General features: G+C 41.3%; 2 protein-coding genes across 2 annotated transcripts in view; one reads left to right on the forward strand and one right to left on the reverse strand.

Annotated features, from left to right (window-relative positions):
• Positions 1–14,797, reverse strand: part of LOC131519166 (uncharacterized) — a 49,296-nt gene that overhangs the window by 6,393 nt on the left and 28,106 nt on the right. The gene's annotated exons all lie outside the window — the stretch shown is intronic.
• IL5 (interleukin 5) lies at positions 1,990–3,971 on the forward strand. The gene is made up of 4 exons (XM_058736795.1): positions 1,990–2,142; positions 2,345–2,377; positions 3,250–3,378; positions 3,486–3,971. Exons 1-4 carry the CDS (start codon positions 1,999–2,001, stop codon positions 3,582–3,584), a joined length of 405 nt encoding a protein of 134 aa, XP_058592778.1. The 5' UTR covers positions 1,990–1,998; the 3' UTR covers positions 3,585–3,971.

Consider the following 14,797-nt stretch of genomic DNA (forward strand, 5'->3'; position numbering starts at 1 on the left):
CACAAAAAGACAAATGCCATATTATTCCCCTTATATGAGTTATCTAGAATAGTCTAATTAGTAGAGATACAAAATAGAAGCATGGTTGCCAGGAGCTGGGGAGAGAGGAAATGGGGACCTGTTGTTTAACGGGTGTAGAGTTTCAGTTTTGCAAGATAAAAGGTGTTTTGAAGATGGACTGCACAACTTTGTGAATGTCCTTAACACTAATGAATTGTACACTTAATCTTGGGTAAGATGTTAAATTTTATGCTATGTATATTTTACAATAATACAATATTTGTAGGAGAAATATTATTTTGAATAGGAGAATTTTTTTAATAACAAGCCCTCCAACTAGACCCACAGTTATACTGTAAATCAGAGGTTGCACAATGGTACTCTATACAGTTTTTTTATTTTTTAAATGTGCATTTATTTTTGAGAGAGAGAGTGCATGCGAGCAGAGGAGGGGCAGAGAGGGAGGGACAGAGGATCCAAAGTAGGCTCTGCACTGACAGCAGTGAGCCTGGTGTGGGGCTTGACTCAGGAACTGTGAGATCATGATCTGAGCCAAAGTCAGGCGCTCAAACAACTGAGCCACCCAGGTGCCCCTTAATGTTTGTTTGTTTGTTTGTTTGTTTGTTTTGAAGGGGGGGAGAGAGAGAGAGGATGAGTGGGGGAGGATCAGAGAGAAAGAGGAAGAGAGAGAATCCCAAGCAGGCTCCACACTCAGCGCAGAGCCTGACACAGGGCTGGATTTCATGACCGTGGGATCATGACCTGAGCCAAATTCAAGAGTCGGACACTTAACTGACTGAGTCACCCAGGTGCCCCTCAATACAGATTTTTTAAATATGAATTGCCAGCACTTAAAAAGCAACAGGTTATAAATAATAATTAGGGTTTCTGACTTCTTAAAAAAATGGAATGATCTAGCAACAGAAGTCCAAGGGTGTTGCATGGCAACAATCAGTTGAAGCTGAATAGACCTGCTGCCTTTAGAAAGGTCCTGCATGCTGCAGTTTACTGTAGCCTCACCACCTTTGTTGTGTTACACCTTGTGCATTTCACTAATTTGCACAGCCAGTTAGTGATTTGGGTGGGGTGAAGCCTACTTCTAGCTACAGGGAAAGCCAATCAGTATATCCATATCCCTAACCACAGTTCAAGGGTGAACCTGTGATCCTTTGTCACAAGGAAGCTGAATTCTAGGACTTTTGATTGAGCAGTCAGAAAGGCACAGTTTGGTTTCTCCTGATGCTCAGGAACAGGATACATACAGATCCAGGAGATTTGACATCATCTTGGGACCACAGTGGGAGAGCTGCCCAAGAAGGGAGCCAATGAAAGATCACAGAGGCAAGCTAGATATAAAGGAGCCTCTACCCTGGACCATTTGGTTGTATGATCTAATAAATTCCCTTTTAGGTCCAACCAGTTTGGGTTAGGTTTTTGGTCTCTGGCAACAGAAAGAATCCTAACTTAGACTCCAGTGAACCTGAACCTGCTAAGTTTTGACAGTCTCAGCTCTAATTACCATTTTTCCACCAGTACTTTGAGTTCCTTTTAAGACAGACCAGTCTAGTAACAATGGTGATGGAATTTAGTCAACCTGAAAAACATATTCCCAATATTTATAATTTTGGCATTAAACTCAATGGTGTACATTATGCCTTTTTTTACACACATCTTTTAAGAGGAAATTGAATCTTCTGATTTTAAGAAATGCAAATGTGGGGCAATGATGTATCACCCAAAGATTTTCTTTGTAATAGAAAATGTTTTTAAAGGGGGAAAATAGGGATTTTTATTATTATTAAAAGATAAAAGTAAAATTATTTTTAAGAAACAAGGCATTGGAAACATTTAGTTTCACGATATGCCATTGTTAGGCATTCCCTATCTGATTGTTAGAAATTATTCATTTCCTCAAAGACAGAGAATAAATTGGTTGAGGATGCAATCTTGTACTATGCACTTTCTTTGCCCAAGGCAAACACTGAGCATTTGAGAGCCATGAGAATGCTTCTGCATTTGAGTTTGCTAGCTCTTGGGGCTGCCTATGTTTCTGCCATTGCTGTACAAAGTCCCATGAATAGGCTGGTGGCAGAGACCTTGGCACTGCTCTCCACTCATCGAACTCTACTGATAGGCGACGGGGTAATTTTCTTTTTGATTCCTACGGTCTTTAAAATGCATGGGTAATCATTTGTGTTGGCTAACTTCTAAAGACCTGTTATTAATAATGAAATTATGAGTGTTGGTAATATATCATTGGTAACCATGTTACTGGCAAGCATTTTATTACAACTTATGAACCTTATAATATGTTAAAAATGAATGTATTTCCTTTCCTTTTCAGAACCTGATGATTCCTACTCCTGAACATAACAATGTAAGTTAAATTATGATTTGATAAAACGATTGCATGACTAAGTTTCCTATTGTGACTATAAAGCATTAGTTATTGTTGGAACAGTTTAATTTTATCTATTTTGTTTTTATGTGTGTGGATGCCAATGTATGTGCTTATGAACATTAGGAATGGCGTTAGGAATGACTCTACAATATTAAGTAGAATCCATTAAGCAATTGGATCAGGCCGTTTTTGATGTTGTCAGTTCCCCATCTCAAAGAGCCTCATGTCAGGCGTTCTTACCAGAAGAATTCCACATTGAGTGAGAGGTGCCTCCTTGTCTCCATTCACTTCTGACTATCTTTTGCTTTCCTTACTTCTATGTCTTTCTGAGAGTACTAGCCAACTTAAGGTTATATTTTTAGAATTATGGTCAGTAGACATTAAAATATACACTGACTGTCCTATATCAATAGTCATTTCCACATATTTAAACGATTTTAACTCTAATAAAATTGTATGCATTTGAAGTATGTCATGGTCATATTGAAATGTTAAACATGTGATATCATTACTCTAAACAGAATAAAATTACTGGCTAGAACTATCAAAGGAAATTTTGATGTGAGCTCAGTAATGTAGCTGCATTATATACTTCATAAGCACTTTATTTTTGGTGAAGTGTTTAATTTATATCATTTGTAACCCTCCTCAGAAATTACATAAACTTCTTTTACGTATGAAAATTATAGCTCTGTATGAGGTGGTTTCCTGGAAAAGGAACAAGTGAAAAATAAACGTGTGGGAGAAGGGAACTCATGTAAACCCCACGCAACAAAGTCTAACTTTTTTGGACCGAATTTTTATACCTTGTTTTGGTTATTTATACTTTTAAAATCTCCCTCATTTAGCACCAACTGTGCATTGAAGAAGTCTTTCAGGGTATAGACACATTAAAGAATCGCACTGTACCGCGGGATGCTGTGGACAAGCTTTTCCGAAACTTGTCTTTAATAAAAGAACACATAGACCTCCAAAAAGTAAGTTAAAGACATTTGGTGGAAACTTAAGTATATTTGTCTGGCTATGCCTGTTTTTAGAAGAATTGACAGTTTCCTACAATACCCATTGTCTGTTCTTTTCACAGAAAAAGTGTGGAGGAGAAAGATGGAGAGTAAAAAAGTTCCTAGACTACCTGCAAGTGTTTCTTGGTGTAATAAACACTGAGTGGACAATGGAAAGTTGAGATGAAACTGGCTTATTGCAGTGAAAGATTCTGGAGGAGAAGAAGAATGTTATTTTTTGCAATGAGAATGAGGCCCAACCAAGGGTCACTGTAATTAAACTTCAGATGCAAAGGAATTTTTCAGGCATACTGCTACTTTGCTGCCTCACATAGGCAGAAAGGATAAAAATAAAATATTTGAGATATATTTCAGATATCAGAATCATCGAAGTCTTTTCCTCCAGTGTGCTCTAGGCAAAATAAATATGTACTTTAATCTTATTTAACACAACATTCTGTAAAATGTCTATTAACTTAATATTTATGTATGAAATGATTGAGAATTTCATAAATCAATATTTATTTCAGGTTGGGCTGTGTTCCAATAAAACAAAAATAAACAACTGATTCAATTTGTTGCTGGTCTCTGTCCTACTCTTGAAGTGGGCACAATCTGTGTGGAAACATGCTGCGTGTGGAAGGACAGTCTGCATCTGTGTTGATTGAGCATTCCCATCTCCCTGATGATGGAAGTTGTGGGTTTGCTAAGCATACCACAGATGGAAGAGATCCAGCAGGTCATGTGGGGATGTGAGCAGCGGGGACATAGGCTTGGGCTGAGCATGGTTTCCTTGCCATGTTACACCAGAACCTAGGATGGTGCAGGTTAAATGGTATGTGATGAATGAATGAATGAATGAATGAATAGACCTTCAGCCATAAAATTAAAATGACTTTGAAGGATTTCCCTGGGAGGAGGGTAGTGTAAAAATCTGTAACTACATTTATTCCCAGCTGGTGAGAATTTGGTGGACCAATCCCACTGCCCGTTTAGGGAAAGAAGGAGAAACCCTCTTGATGGAACCCAGAGCACTGTGGCCTGGGAGAGGTCTTCTTCATCTGACCTGGCATAACAAAAGGGGGCGAGATGCTGGGAGGCAGTTATATTCAGAGGACTGGGTTCTAGAAGGGCCCGTCATCCTGGATTCCCCGGGGTAGAGCAACAGCAGTCTAGTCTGCCTGCTTACGACTGTCAGTACCATAACCAAAGGTACTTCTGCTTGAGGAAATTTCTCAAGGATCCAGAAAATATGTTCTTTAAAATATATTTTAAAACTGACATAGAACTGGCAGAGAGATCCAATAAGAATATTCAACTATGCCATTGGCTCCTTCATTTTACTGATCACAGGATCTACACCGCGTGCTGGTATACAGTTGCTGGCATGTTGCTGGAGCTCCTTACAGATGGGTGTCATTACCCCGGGTGTTATCTGCACAGATTGTATGTGTCACACTCGGCTCTTCATGTGAAGCAAACTTTCTTACTGTTTCTGGGCACCGGAGAGCGGCTGGAACAGTCAGATTAGCACTCGGCTGTGGCCCAGACCCCCAACTAGTGTGTTCACCAAGCCTGAGAGCTGGAGTCGAGTCGATGAGGAGAAAGATGGGTCAGCACAGCACCACGCTGACTGCTCTAGAAACTAACAGGAAACAGGAAACTCAATTTGCGAAGAGACTGAATGTCAATTTAATTCAATTCGGCAAATATTTATTGAGCTCCCATCTGGTCCAGGACCATTTTAGGGATGAGGATCCATCGATGAATAAAGCAGACAAAATTCCCCATCCTTGTAGAGTTATAGTCTGTCTCTCTCTCAAAAAACAAAACAAAACAAAACAAAACAAAAAACAACAGTTATTTTCCCACTTTATCAAGGTACAATACAGTGAAGGTGGATTTAAGACTGGAACCAGCCTAGCTGAAATCCCACAAATGAACTCTTATCAATCCACCAGGGCTTGGAGAAGCTAAAAGCAATCAGCACTGTCTGCAACCAACCCAAATAGGACCTAGATGTACCAAAGGTTTTTAAGGCAGAAACTATGATCCTCAAGCTGATTCTACCTTTCCTGTAGAAGGAAAGTCTTCCTGACGGCCCCTGGCCAGAGGGAATGGGGTTCCTACGAGTCACATCAACTGCCCCCTCACCTGAGCCTGACTACTATGGTGCTCCAGAACCCAGGCATTGGAGGAGAGGGATTTGGCAGCCTCCAGGTTATAGGAATACTTTTCTGAGCCTTGCTTTTCCTCTCAAAAGCTTATTGCAACAACAGAGCATCCATTTCCACTCTACCTTAGTGATGTCACTGTCACTCTCCACTGAGAGTAGGCAGTGTGAACTATTAGGCTGGGTTTTGGAGGGACAGAGAACAACCTTCCCAAAGAACACCTCAACATAATGCGTCCAAAAGCAAACTCACCCTTTGCCACCACTCATATCCTCTGAGATCTACCACTGCTTCTCTTCCTCGTCTCTCTTTCCCCTCTTCCTCTGAGGTTCCCTATTTTGGCAAATATAACCACAACTACTTCCCCATCACCTTTCTGGATGACTCCAGAAAACCACTGTGTCCTTCCATCCACCATTTCACCCTGAAATGTCTCTCCTATTCCACTGCTGCATCCCCCACGGCCTCAGGAAAGGTGCTGGCTGAGTCTAGCTGAGAGGCCAGCTCCCTACTTCATGCCTGTCGAGTCAGCGCTGTCAGTAGAGTACATTCATGTCCCCATGTCATTACTGGGCATAAAACCCTCTGATACACTTGATACATCTCTGTGTATATATCAGTCAGGCTCACTTATCTCATGTCTAGATTCCTTCACAGGCCAAACATCTGCCCCCTCTAAAACCTGCCATATAGAAATACAGGCATCTTTCACTTAACATTATTTGCAGGAAAACACTAGTCAGGGGCCTCATTCCCATTATTTTAAATGGAAAATATTTTAGCCCATTATGTCTCAATCCAAAGTCAACCAATTTTCTAAAACACAAAACACAGTAAAATGTCTGAAGACAAGGAACAAGCTAACATGTCAGACTGCAAAATATTTATAAAGTTATTTCATGTATTTAGTTATTTCATAAATTGTGGTAACATATTTAAAACACTGTGTCCTGCCCACTAAACCATTAACATAGCTGCTCTGTCTGTATAACACATTACATGCCTCCCTGGTCAACCTTCAGAACCTTTTCCAGTTGGCTTCTGTGAACCTTGATATGGTGCCAATTATATGTGGAGAGAAAGTAAAGACTTTCTCTGTTGAGCTCCCCACCACGACTTTTCTAAAAAATGCATCAAGTTTAGGGGACATAAATATATACTTTTTTCTACATAAATATGAGTAGAAAAGCATTGTATTGAAGGACACATGTTCTATGAAGAGATGCTCCATGTGGAAAACATTTTGTGGGAAGTGCTAGTCTTACTCTTCCCAGAATACCCCCCATGAATTCTCACATCTCTGTGCCTTTGCCCATACTGTCTCAGTACCTCCGTCTTTTCCCAAGCAAGGAACGTGTAACTTTCCTGTCATCATTCATCCCTCTCTCTTGCCTCTCACAGTCCAACTTCAAGAGCTGCCTCCTCTTTCTTTCCCTGCCTAGCCTGGCAATACTAGTTGTTCCCTTCTGAGTGCCCTACATTATTTTGAACATTCCTTTGAAAGAGCTCTTGTTTTTACATTGCAGCATTTTCAGATCTACCTGATACATCTTTGTATATATATCTGTCAGAATAGTCCAGTTGATGCTGCAGTTACGAATCATCCCTGAACCCCAGGGGCAGCACACAACAAAGTTCGCTTCTAAATTATACAAAGTCTTCTGTGGCTATGGCTCTGGGCAACCCTTCAGAGCAAATGTCCTCGGTGTGGCGGCTCAGCATTCCAGGATACTTCCCCCCTACGGTGCCTCCATATCAACAACTGCTTTTGCAATTCGCTTGGCAGAGAACAAGAGTCATGGAATAATCGCACATCAGCTCTTAAGTATTTCTACTCATCTCACATTGGTTAGTGCAAGTCATACTGCCATGAGTAGCTTCAAGAGGCAAGGAAAATACAGTTCTCCCAAGTGCCCAGAAAAAGAGGACAGTCAGAAATACTGAAAAGTAGCACTAATATTTAATGCAATAGACCCTCAATGAATGTTCACAGTGTTCTAGTGTTATGGCGAGAGGGGAGCAAACTACCATTTAATGATCTCAAATGGGTTAGGACTTTCCTACACACTTTATGTCCCTATTTCAATTAATTATCATCTTAAACCAATGAGAGATAGTATTCTTCCTTTTTTATGATATGAAATCAAAGGTTCATAGAGTTTAAATTACTGGCCAAGGTCGTACAGCTAATACGTGATACAGCTGAGATTCAAACCTAAATTGACATGTCATTATCACCTGAAGTCGGTAGTTTACATTACGGCTCAGTCTTGGTATTCTACACTCTGTGGGTTTTGGCAAACGTATAACAAATGTATCTACCATTATGGTATCATACAAAATAGTTTAACTGCCCCAAAAATCTTCTGTGCTCCACTTCTTCATCCCTGCCTCTTCTCTAACCCCTGTCAATCACTTTTACTGTTTCTATAGTTCTGCCATTTGCAAATATCATACCCCTTTCAGATGGACTTCTTTCACTTGGTAATATCCACTTAAGGTTCTTCTGTGTCTTTTCATGGTTTGATAGCTCATTTCTTTTTAACACTGAATAATATTCCATTGTCTGGTTGTACCACAATTAATTTATCCATTCACTTACAGAAGGACATCTTGGTTGTTGCCACGTTTTGGTCATTATAAGTAAAGCTGCTATAAACCTCTATGTGCAGATTTTTGTGTGGATATGTTTTCAAGCCTTTTGTATAAATACCAGAGTATGACTGTTGGACCATCTGGTAATAATATGTTTAGTTTTTTATTACAAACTGCCAAACTGTCTTCCAAAGTGGCTGTACCATTTTGCAGTACCACCAGCAGTGAATGAGAGTTCCTATTCCTCCACATCCTTGCCAGTATTTGTTGTCAGTGTTTTGGATTTTGGCCATTCTAATAGTTGTGTAACGATACCTCATTTTTCTTTCCAATTCCACAATGACATGTGACATTGAGCATCTTTTCATGTGCTTATTTGCCATATGTATATATATACACATATATATTTATATATTTTTTGACAGTGACTATGTCTTTTGCCCATTTTTAAATCAGCTAAAAACATTTTAGGAGGAACAAAAACTGAGATAATGTATTTTCAATGAACTCACTAAAAGAACTTTGACAGATTTTACTTGTAGAAGGGAGAAACCATCTCAGAAGGAAGGGCTGAAACGCAAGAAGGAAATACAGTCACTGTCTTACACAAGGTGATGGTATCTTCCTCCTGAAATGATTTACTTTACTTCTAGCAAGCAATTATGGTAAGGACAGGTCATCTCAATTTAGTCTGAGATATAGCTGATTGAGATACAAGTTGGGTTTTGGTTTTAAAAGACTGGTTTATTTTCAGTAAGTTCTCTCCTTCCTCCTCCTCCTCCTCCTCCTCCTCCTCCTCCTCCTCCTCCCCCTCTTCCCCCCCCCACCCTCCTTCTCCTTCTACTTCTTCTCTTCACCAATCTTTGTGTATTTGTTCACACAGTTGATAAAAATGTCACAGTTAGAAGTGAAATCATACAATGACATAGTTAACTGTACAGACCGACCCCAAGTACAGAGTCAAGTTACCAAAAATCAGAACATGAGCAACACGCAGCTCCTTAACACTCGTGCACTTATACACTCTTGCCCACACTGATCCACGCCCCAACAGTCACAGGCGCTAAGTTCAGGTATAACCCAGTGCATTTTTTTGCCCTGGCTTCTGTAAGTCCTGGGGATGAGGAGAGACAAATGATCAATGAAAAGAAGCTGGGGCTGCTTGACACATCTCTCTGTTCTGCCAACGACTCATAGAAGGCAAGATATGAAACATGGGGGCAGTTATTTCCTGGGCACAAAAATTAACAGGCAACAAAAATGTCTGGAGGTTTAAGTCAGTCTTAAATTTTTTCACCAACACAAAAGGGCAGCAAGTAGGAAAAAAGGGAAAAATCCAGCCATTTAAATTCTAGGGGAAAAAGAGGAGGAAGTATTCAAAACTTGATCCCTATTCTCCTGTCAGACTGCAGTATGACCATAAGCAAAACCAGCCAGGCCAAACTGATACCATCTGATTGTGACTTTATACAAACAGTGTAGTTTATTTTCATTTTACCTCTGAAGAGAGGAGGAAAAACTTTTCAGAGGAACAACATAGTGAGTGGTTCTGGGGTTCTTCACTGGGTAACCCATTTTCCTTATCCAATGTACTCTCAGGATTGTGTTTACGTCCAATGGTACAGTGTGGATCAGGAAAGAATGTGACAGTGTTGCTCACAGCTCCACGAGCTGTGGAGCACACTAATGTTCCAGAGTCTCCAGAATTTGTAAGGGTCAGATCGTACGAATCACAGATACTTAACTGTCCCCACAAGTCATTTGATGAGAATGGATTATTTCTTATTCTTTTGTTTTTTTAGGGATGATTTTATTTATTTGTTTATTTATTAAGTATATTTATTTATTTTGAAAGAGAAAGGGGGAGGGATAGAGAGACAGGGGGGCAGAAGATCTAAAACAGGCTCTGCCCTGATAGCACCGAGCCTGATGTGGGACTCAAACTCACGAACTGAGAGATTATGACCTCAATCAAAGTCGGCTTTCAACTGACTGAGCCACCTAGGTGTCCCAGAACTGTGATTGTTTTACATAGATTTTTTAAATGTTTATTTATTTTTGAGAGAGAGACAGAGCGCTAGCAGGGGAGGGGCTGAGAGAGAGACCCACGGAATCCAAACCAGGCTCCAGGCTGAGCTGTTAGCACAGAATTAGACGCCAGGCTCGAACTCATGAACCGCAAGATCATGGCCTGAGCCAAAGTCAGACGCTTACCCAACTGAGCCATCCAGGTGCCCCCGTTTTACATAGATTAAAAAAAACTATTTGATCGCCTTTCTGGCTTGTGTTTAGCTAGTCTGCCACATACTGAATTGAACCCATCATTCTGGTTTTTGCAGAGGACAAAGGATAAGTTGAATGGGAATATACCTCATGCACGTTTCAAGTTTTAATGGTGGCAGTCATCCAGGAATACAGTATTTGTCTTTGGCTTTCTATGTTGACAGGTCCAGATAGATTCACGGCCTTCCACTTGACCCTTACTTCATGGGCCAGAGAACCAATATGAAGGTTCTCCTAAGTTCTAAGAATATTTACTTCATATATATGGTAAAGAACTAAAAAATAATCAAAGGGTGTAAAAAAGACTCATACCAAAGCTCCATTTATCCCTTGTCCTAGTGATTTCCATTCTAACCAGAATATCATGGTGGCATGTAGGTTTTCCAGGTGTCAGGGTCAGCTCAGACCTCATATGTTCAAATCTTTGAGACGTCCAAGTATTTCCTGTACCAGTGTATGGTTATTCTGATGGATGGCTCTAGGTCTCTTTAGTAAAGGACTGAAAAAAGCTTACTGCATGAAGTGGGATTGTAGAGTCCCTCCTGTTTAATGAATGAACGCTGGGATCTGGGAGATGGGTGAAGGGCCTGATTTTCCACTGTGGTGGCTTAACTCATAAGCTCTTGATTGTGTCTACCTACCTATACATTGAATAGTACACTGATTAATTACCCTCCTTTTGCCTCTAGGAATGTGTTACTGTATTAGCCACCACTATAAATCCCTTAGGGTCAGAGGGATTTGATATAGCCTGACTGCTCATTGCAGTACTTATGACCACTTTGTTTCTGATGGTTAAGAGCTTCAAACCTGGCCTCTGCCATTCTAGGGATTCCATCTTTCCCACTAATATTAGGGAGTCCATGTCAATGCCAGAATCCCCTATCTTCAACTCAGCTTATGGAGAACTTCCACTACCAAGCTTTGCAATGATGCCTGTTTCTCCTCACTAGTGCATCTCCTGCTGTGTTAGTGAAAGGAGTGTTCTCGGTGCTTTCCAGACAGCATAGTCAGATGGTGAGTACTCAGACCATACACAATACATCCATCTAGTATTCCTACTACCTGAGCTATCTGCTCTCTTCTTCAACACTATGGAAAGGAAGTTGTGGCATCTCCATTTCACATGCTGTAAGCCACCACCAAGTCATGTCTCAAAGAGCGATTCCAGCAAACTGTTAGGATCAGCTCTGGGTGTTCCTGTGTCAGAGTGAGTAGCCCCCCTATCACTGAACTCAACTCTACTCAAATCTATATTCTTCTGAACGAACAGGTTCCACGCAGCCCTGGATTCTGACAGTACATATTTGTGAGCTCCTGCAGACCTGAATGTTAGCTGGGAAGCTAATGAGTCTGAGCTTCTGACCCGCCTTCTATGCACTGCCAGAACAGGGATCCTGCAAAACCAATTTCTCCTTCACCAGCTGATTTTCTGTTAGGATCTGTCAATAGGGGGTGCTAGACTAGGAGGCTGGAGGAAGAAGGGACTTGCTCCTTTCCATGTGCTTCCTATTCCTTGTTTTGGCTTCTTATTCCTGCCTTTCCTATTCCTAATCATAATCTCAGTGTTATCCCGGCAGCAGTGGTTCATTCAAGTAGCAGCGATTAATTACAGTCGGCAGTTTTGCCAATATTCACTCAAACAGCCTTGGTGTACCCCATCCCACCAAGATCCCATCACTGCTTAACCAGCACCTTCTCCCCGGAGATCTAGATCCCATTCCCATAGGCCCCTTTCCTAAACTCAGAAACACCACCGGCAGCAAAGTAGTGCCCCCTCCACAGAGCAATGACTTTCAGATACTTGAGTTCCTTCCATAAGGTTTTAAGTTTGAACAATTCTAACCTCTTCCCTTTGATCTCCAGTCATAGGGGCAGTAACTGCTTTCTACAAGTCGCCACCTTCTTGATACCTTATTGTTCCCTTTTTGTCTCTCTAGTTATCCAATACCTGCTTAACAATTATTTATATTCAATTCTCTCTATTAAAATAACTGGTACAGCTTCTGTCTTCTGATTGGGCCCTAACTGATACAAACTATCCTGAACCTAATTCTGATTACCGGCCTGCAGGCAGTGGGGAGTGTTGAGGGAAGAGGGTTAGGAGGAGAACAAATGCCATCTTGTGAAGAACTTTTTCCAAGAGAAATAATTATTCTGTCTCCAAGCAAGGAGAGCTAGTCTATTTTGGCAAGGGGAAAGGGCTGCATCTCCAGGTAGGGGGACCTCAGAAGAATACAGGGTGTCAACAGTCTCAGATTTTCTCACTCCCATGCTCCTATCCCAGGTCTCATGGTCCCACTCTTGGCCTGCAAGGACTGTCACTTTGCCATAGAAGAAAGCCGAAGGTGCATAACTATTTTCATCTGAAGCTCTACAAAGACCTGTGCATAATCAGACACTAAGCCTAATTCTCAGCTTAATCTGCCCTGTGGCAGCAGGAGATAAAGGTCCCCTGTATGTATGTATGTATGTATGTATGTATGTATAAGAGAGAGGGAGTATGAGCAGGGGACAGGGGGAGAAAAGAGAGAGAGAGAGAGAGAGAGAGAGAGAGAGAGAGAGAGAGAGAGAGAGAGAGAGAATCTTAAGCAGGATCCACGCTTGGCATGGAGTCCAACTTGGGGCTTGATCCCATGACACTGGGATCATGACCTGAGCCAAAATCAAGAGTCGGATGCTCAACTGATTGAGGCACCCAGGAGTCTCTATTCATTTTTTTGAAATTTTATTTATTTAAGTAATCTGTACACCCAACACGGAGCTTGAACTGATGACCACAAGATCAAAAGCCCATGCTCTTCCAACTGAGCCAGCAGGTGCTCCAGGGGTCCCCTTTATTTTTCATTTATTTTTAAAATTTAAATCCAAGTTAGTTAACATACAGTTAATCATGATCTCAGGAATAGAATTTAGTGAATTATCACTTACATGTAACACTCAATGCTCATCCCAACAAGTGCCCTCCTTAATGCCCATCACATATTCAGCTCATCTCCCCGCCCAACACCCCACAGCAACCCTCAGTTTGTTCTCTGTATTTAAGTATCTCTTATGGTTTGTCTCTCTCTCTCTATTTTATCTTAATTTTGCTTCCCTTCCCCTGTGTTCATCTGTTTTGTTTCTCAAATTCTACATATAAGTGAAATCATATCTTTGTCTTTCTCTGACAAATTCCATTGATTGATAGCACTGCTATAATTGGGGTGCATGTGCTCCAGGGGTTTCCTTTAAAGTTGCCATCGAAGTTTGCTAGCATTCAGAGCATACCTTAAATTGGAATTGATTGCTCTGAGCCTATCACTCCTTTGGTAAGATCTCCAGGGCTGTCGGAAGAGTCACTGGGCTCTGCACTCGTAATGAACAGAGCTCCCGTATATCCTATCCACTTCATCTTCCATTGCTTTGCTCTCCATCTGCCATTCATCCAAATTATGCAGAATTAAAAGCTTAAAAAACTGCAAAGCCACTGCATGTCATAGGTTACTGTCATTCTACTTAGTGTCAGCAATAGGTTCCTATCATTTTAGAGAAGTGAGCAATTGAACTTCAAAATGTCATTCCAAGGACTTGTTATATCTGATACCAACTGTTCATAGCCCAGGTGTGAGGGCTGGGGAAAAGCAGAGCCTGAGGAAAGCATTGAAGTACTGACACTTAATGTGGGAGGTTTTTTTTCTTTTTTAAGTTTATCATTTGAGAGAGAGAGAGAGAAAGAGAGAGAGTGCTCATGTGCATGAACAGGCACAAAGAATGGGAGGGGGCAGAGAGAGAGAGAGAGAGAGAGGGAGAGAGAGAGAGAGAGAGAGAGAGAGAGAGAGAGAGAGAATTCCAAGCAGGCCACACGCTCAGTGCAGAGCCCAATGTGGGGCTTGATCCCACACACCATGAGATCATGACCTGAGCCGAAATCAAGAGTCTGACACTCAACTGACTGAGACACCCAGGCACTGCTAATTTGGGAGTTCTAAGCCTGTATTGGTTAGGTTGAGGAAGAAAGGGAACTGAGGCAAGAAGGATGTGCAGCAGTGTGATGTGATACATTAGTGCACTAGCCACAACTTCACACCAAGGCGTGAGTAAGCATAGTAAATTTCTCTGCAGGGAGAGATTTCTTGTCTCAGGGAATTTCTGCAGAAGTGCTGAAAGAAGAAGATATACCTTAGAACAGTGCAGAGAAAGGGCAAAGGAGAGGGGAATTCATATGCCAGGCTCCCTTTTCTCTGCCATATCCCAATGGTCAAAATTTCCTCTGTTGCATTATTGGGCCAGTGGCAGCCACTTGGAGGCCAGATTCCATTCCACATAGTGTAAGATTTCATCTGTGCCTGGAATTGTAGGGA

The sequence above is a fragment of the Neofelis nebulosa genome, chromosome 1, assembly GCF_028018385.1.
Source record: "Neofelis nebulosa isolate mNeoNeb1 chromosome 1, mNeoNeb1.pri, whole genome shotgun sequence".
Lineage (NCBI taxonomy): Eukaryota > Metazoa > Chordata > Mammalia > Carnivora > Felidae > Neofelis > Neofelis nebulosa.

What these genes read in the sequence shown, in the direction of transcription:
- IL5 (XM_058736795.1), top strand. Translation starts at nt 1,999, where the DNA reads ATGAGAATGCTTCTGCATTTGAGTTTGCTAGCTCTTGGGGCTGCCTAT. An exon ending in CTCTACTGATAGGCGACGGG is followed by an intron (nt 2,143 to 2,344) that starts GTAATTTTCTTT and finishes TTTCCTTTTCAG; the next exon opens with AACCTGATGATTCCTACTCC. An exon ending in AACACATAGACCTCCAAAAA is followed by an intron (nt 3,379 to 3,485) that starts GTAAGTTAAAGA and finishes TTCTTTTCACAG; the next exon opens with AAAAAGTGTGGAGGAGAAAG.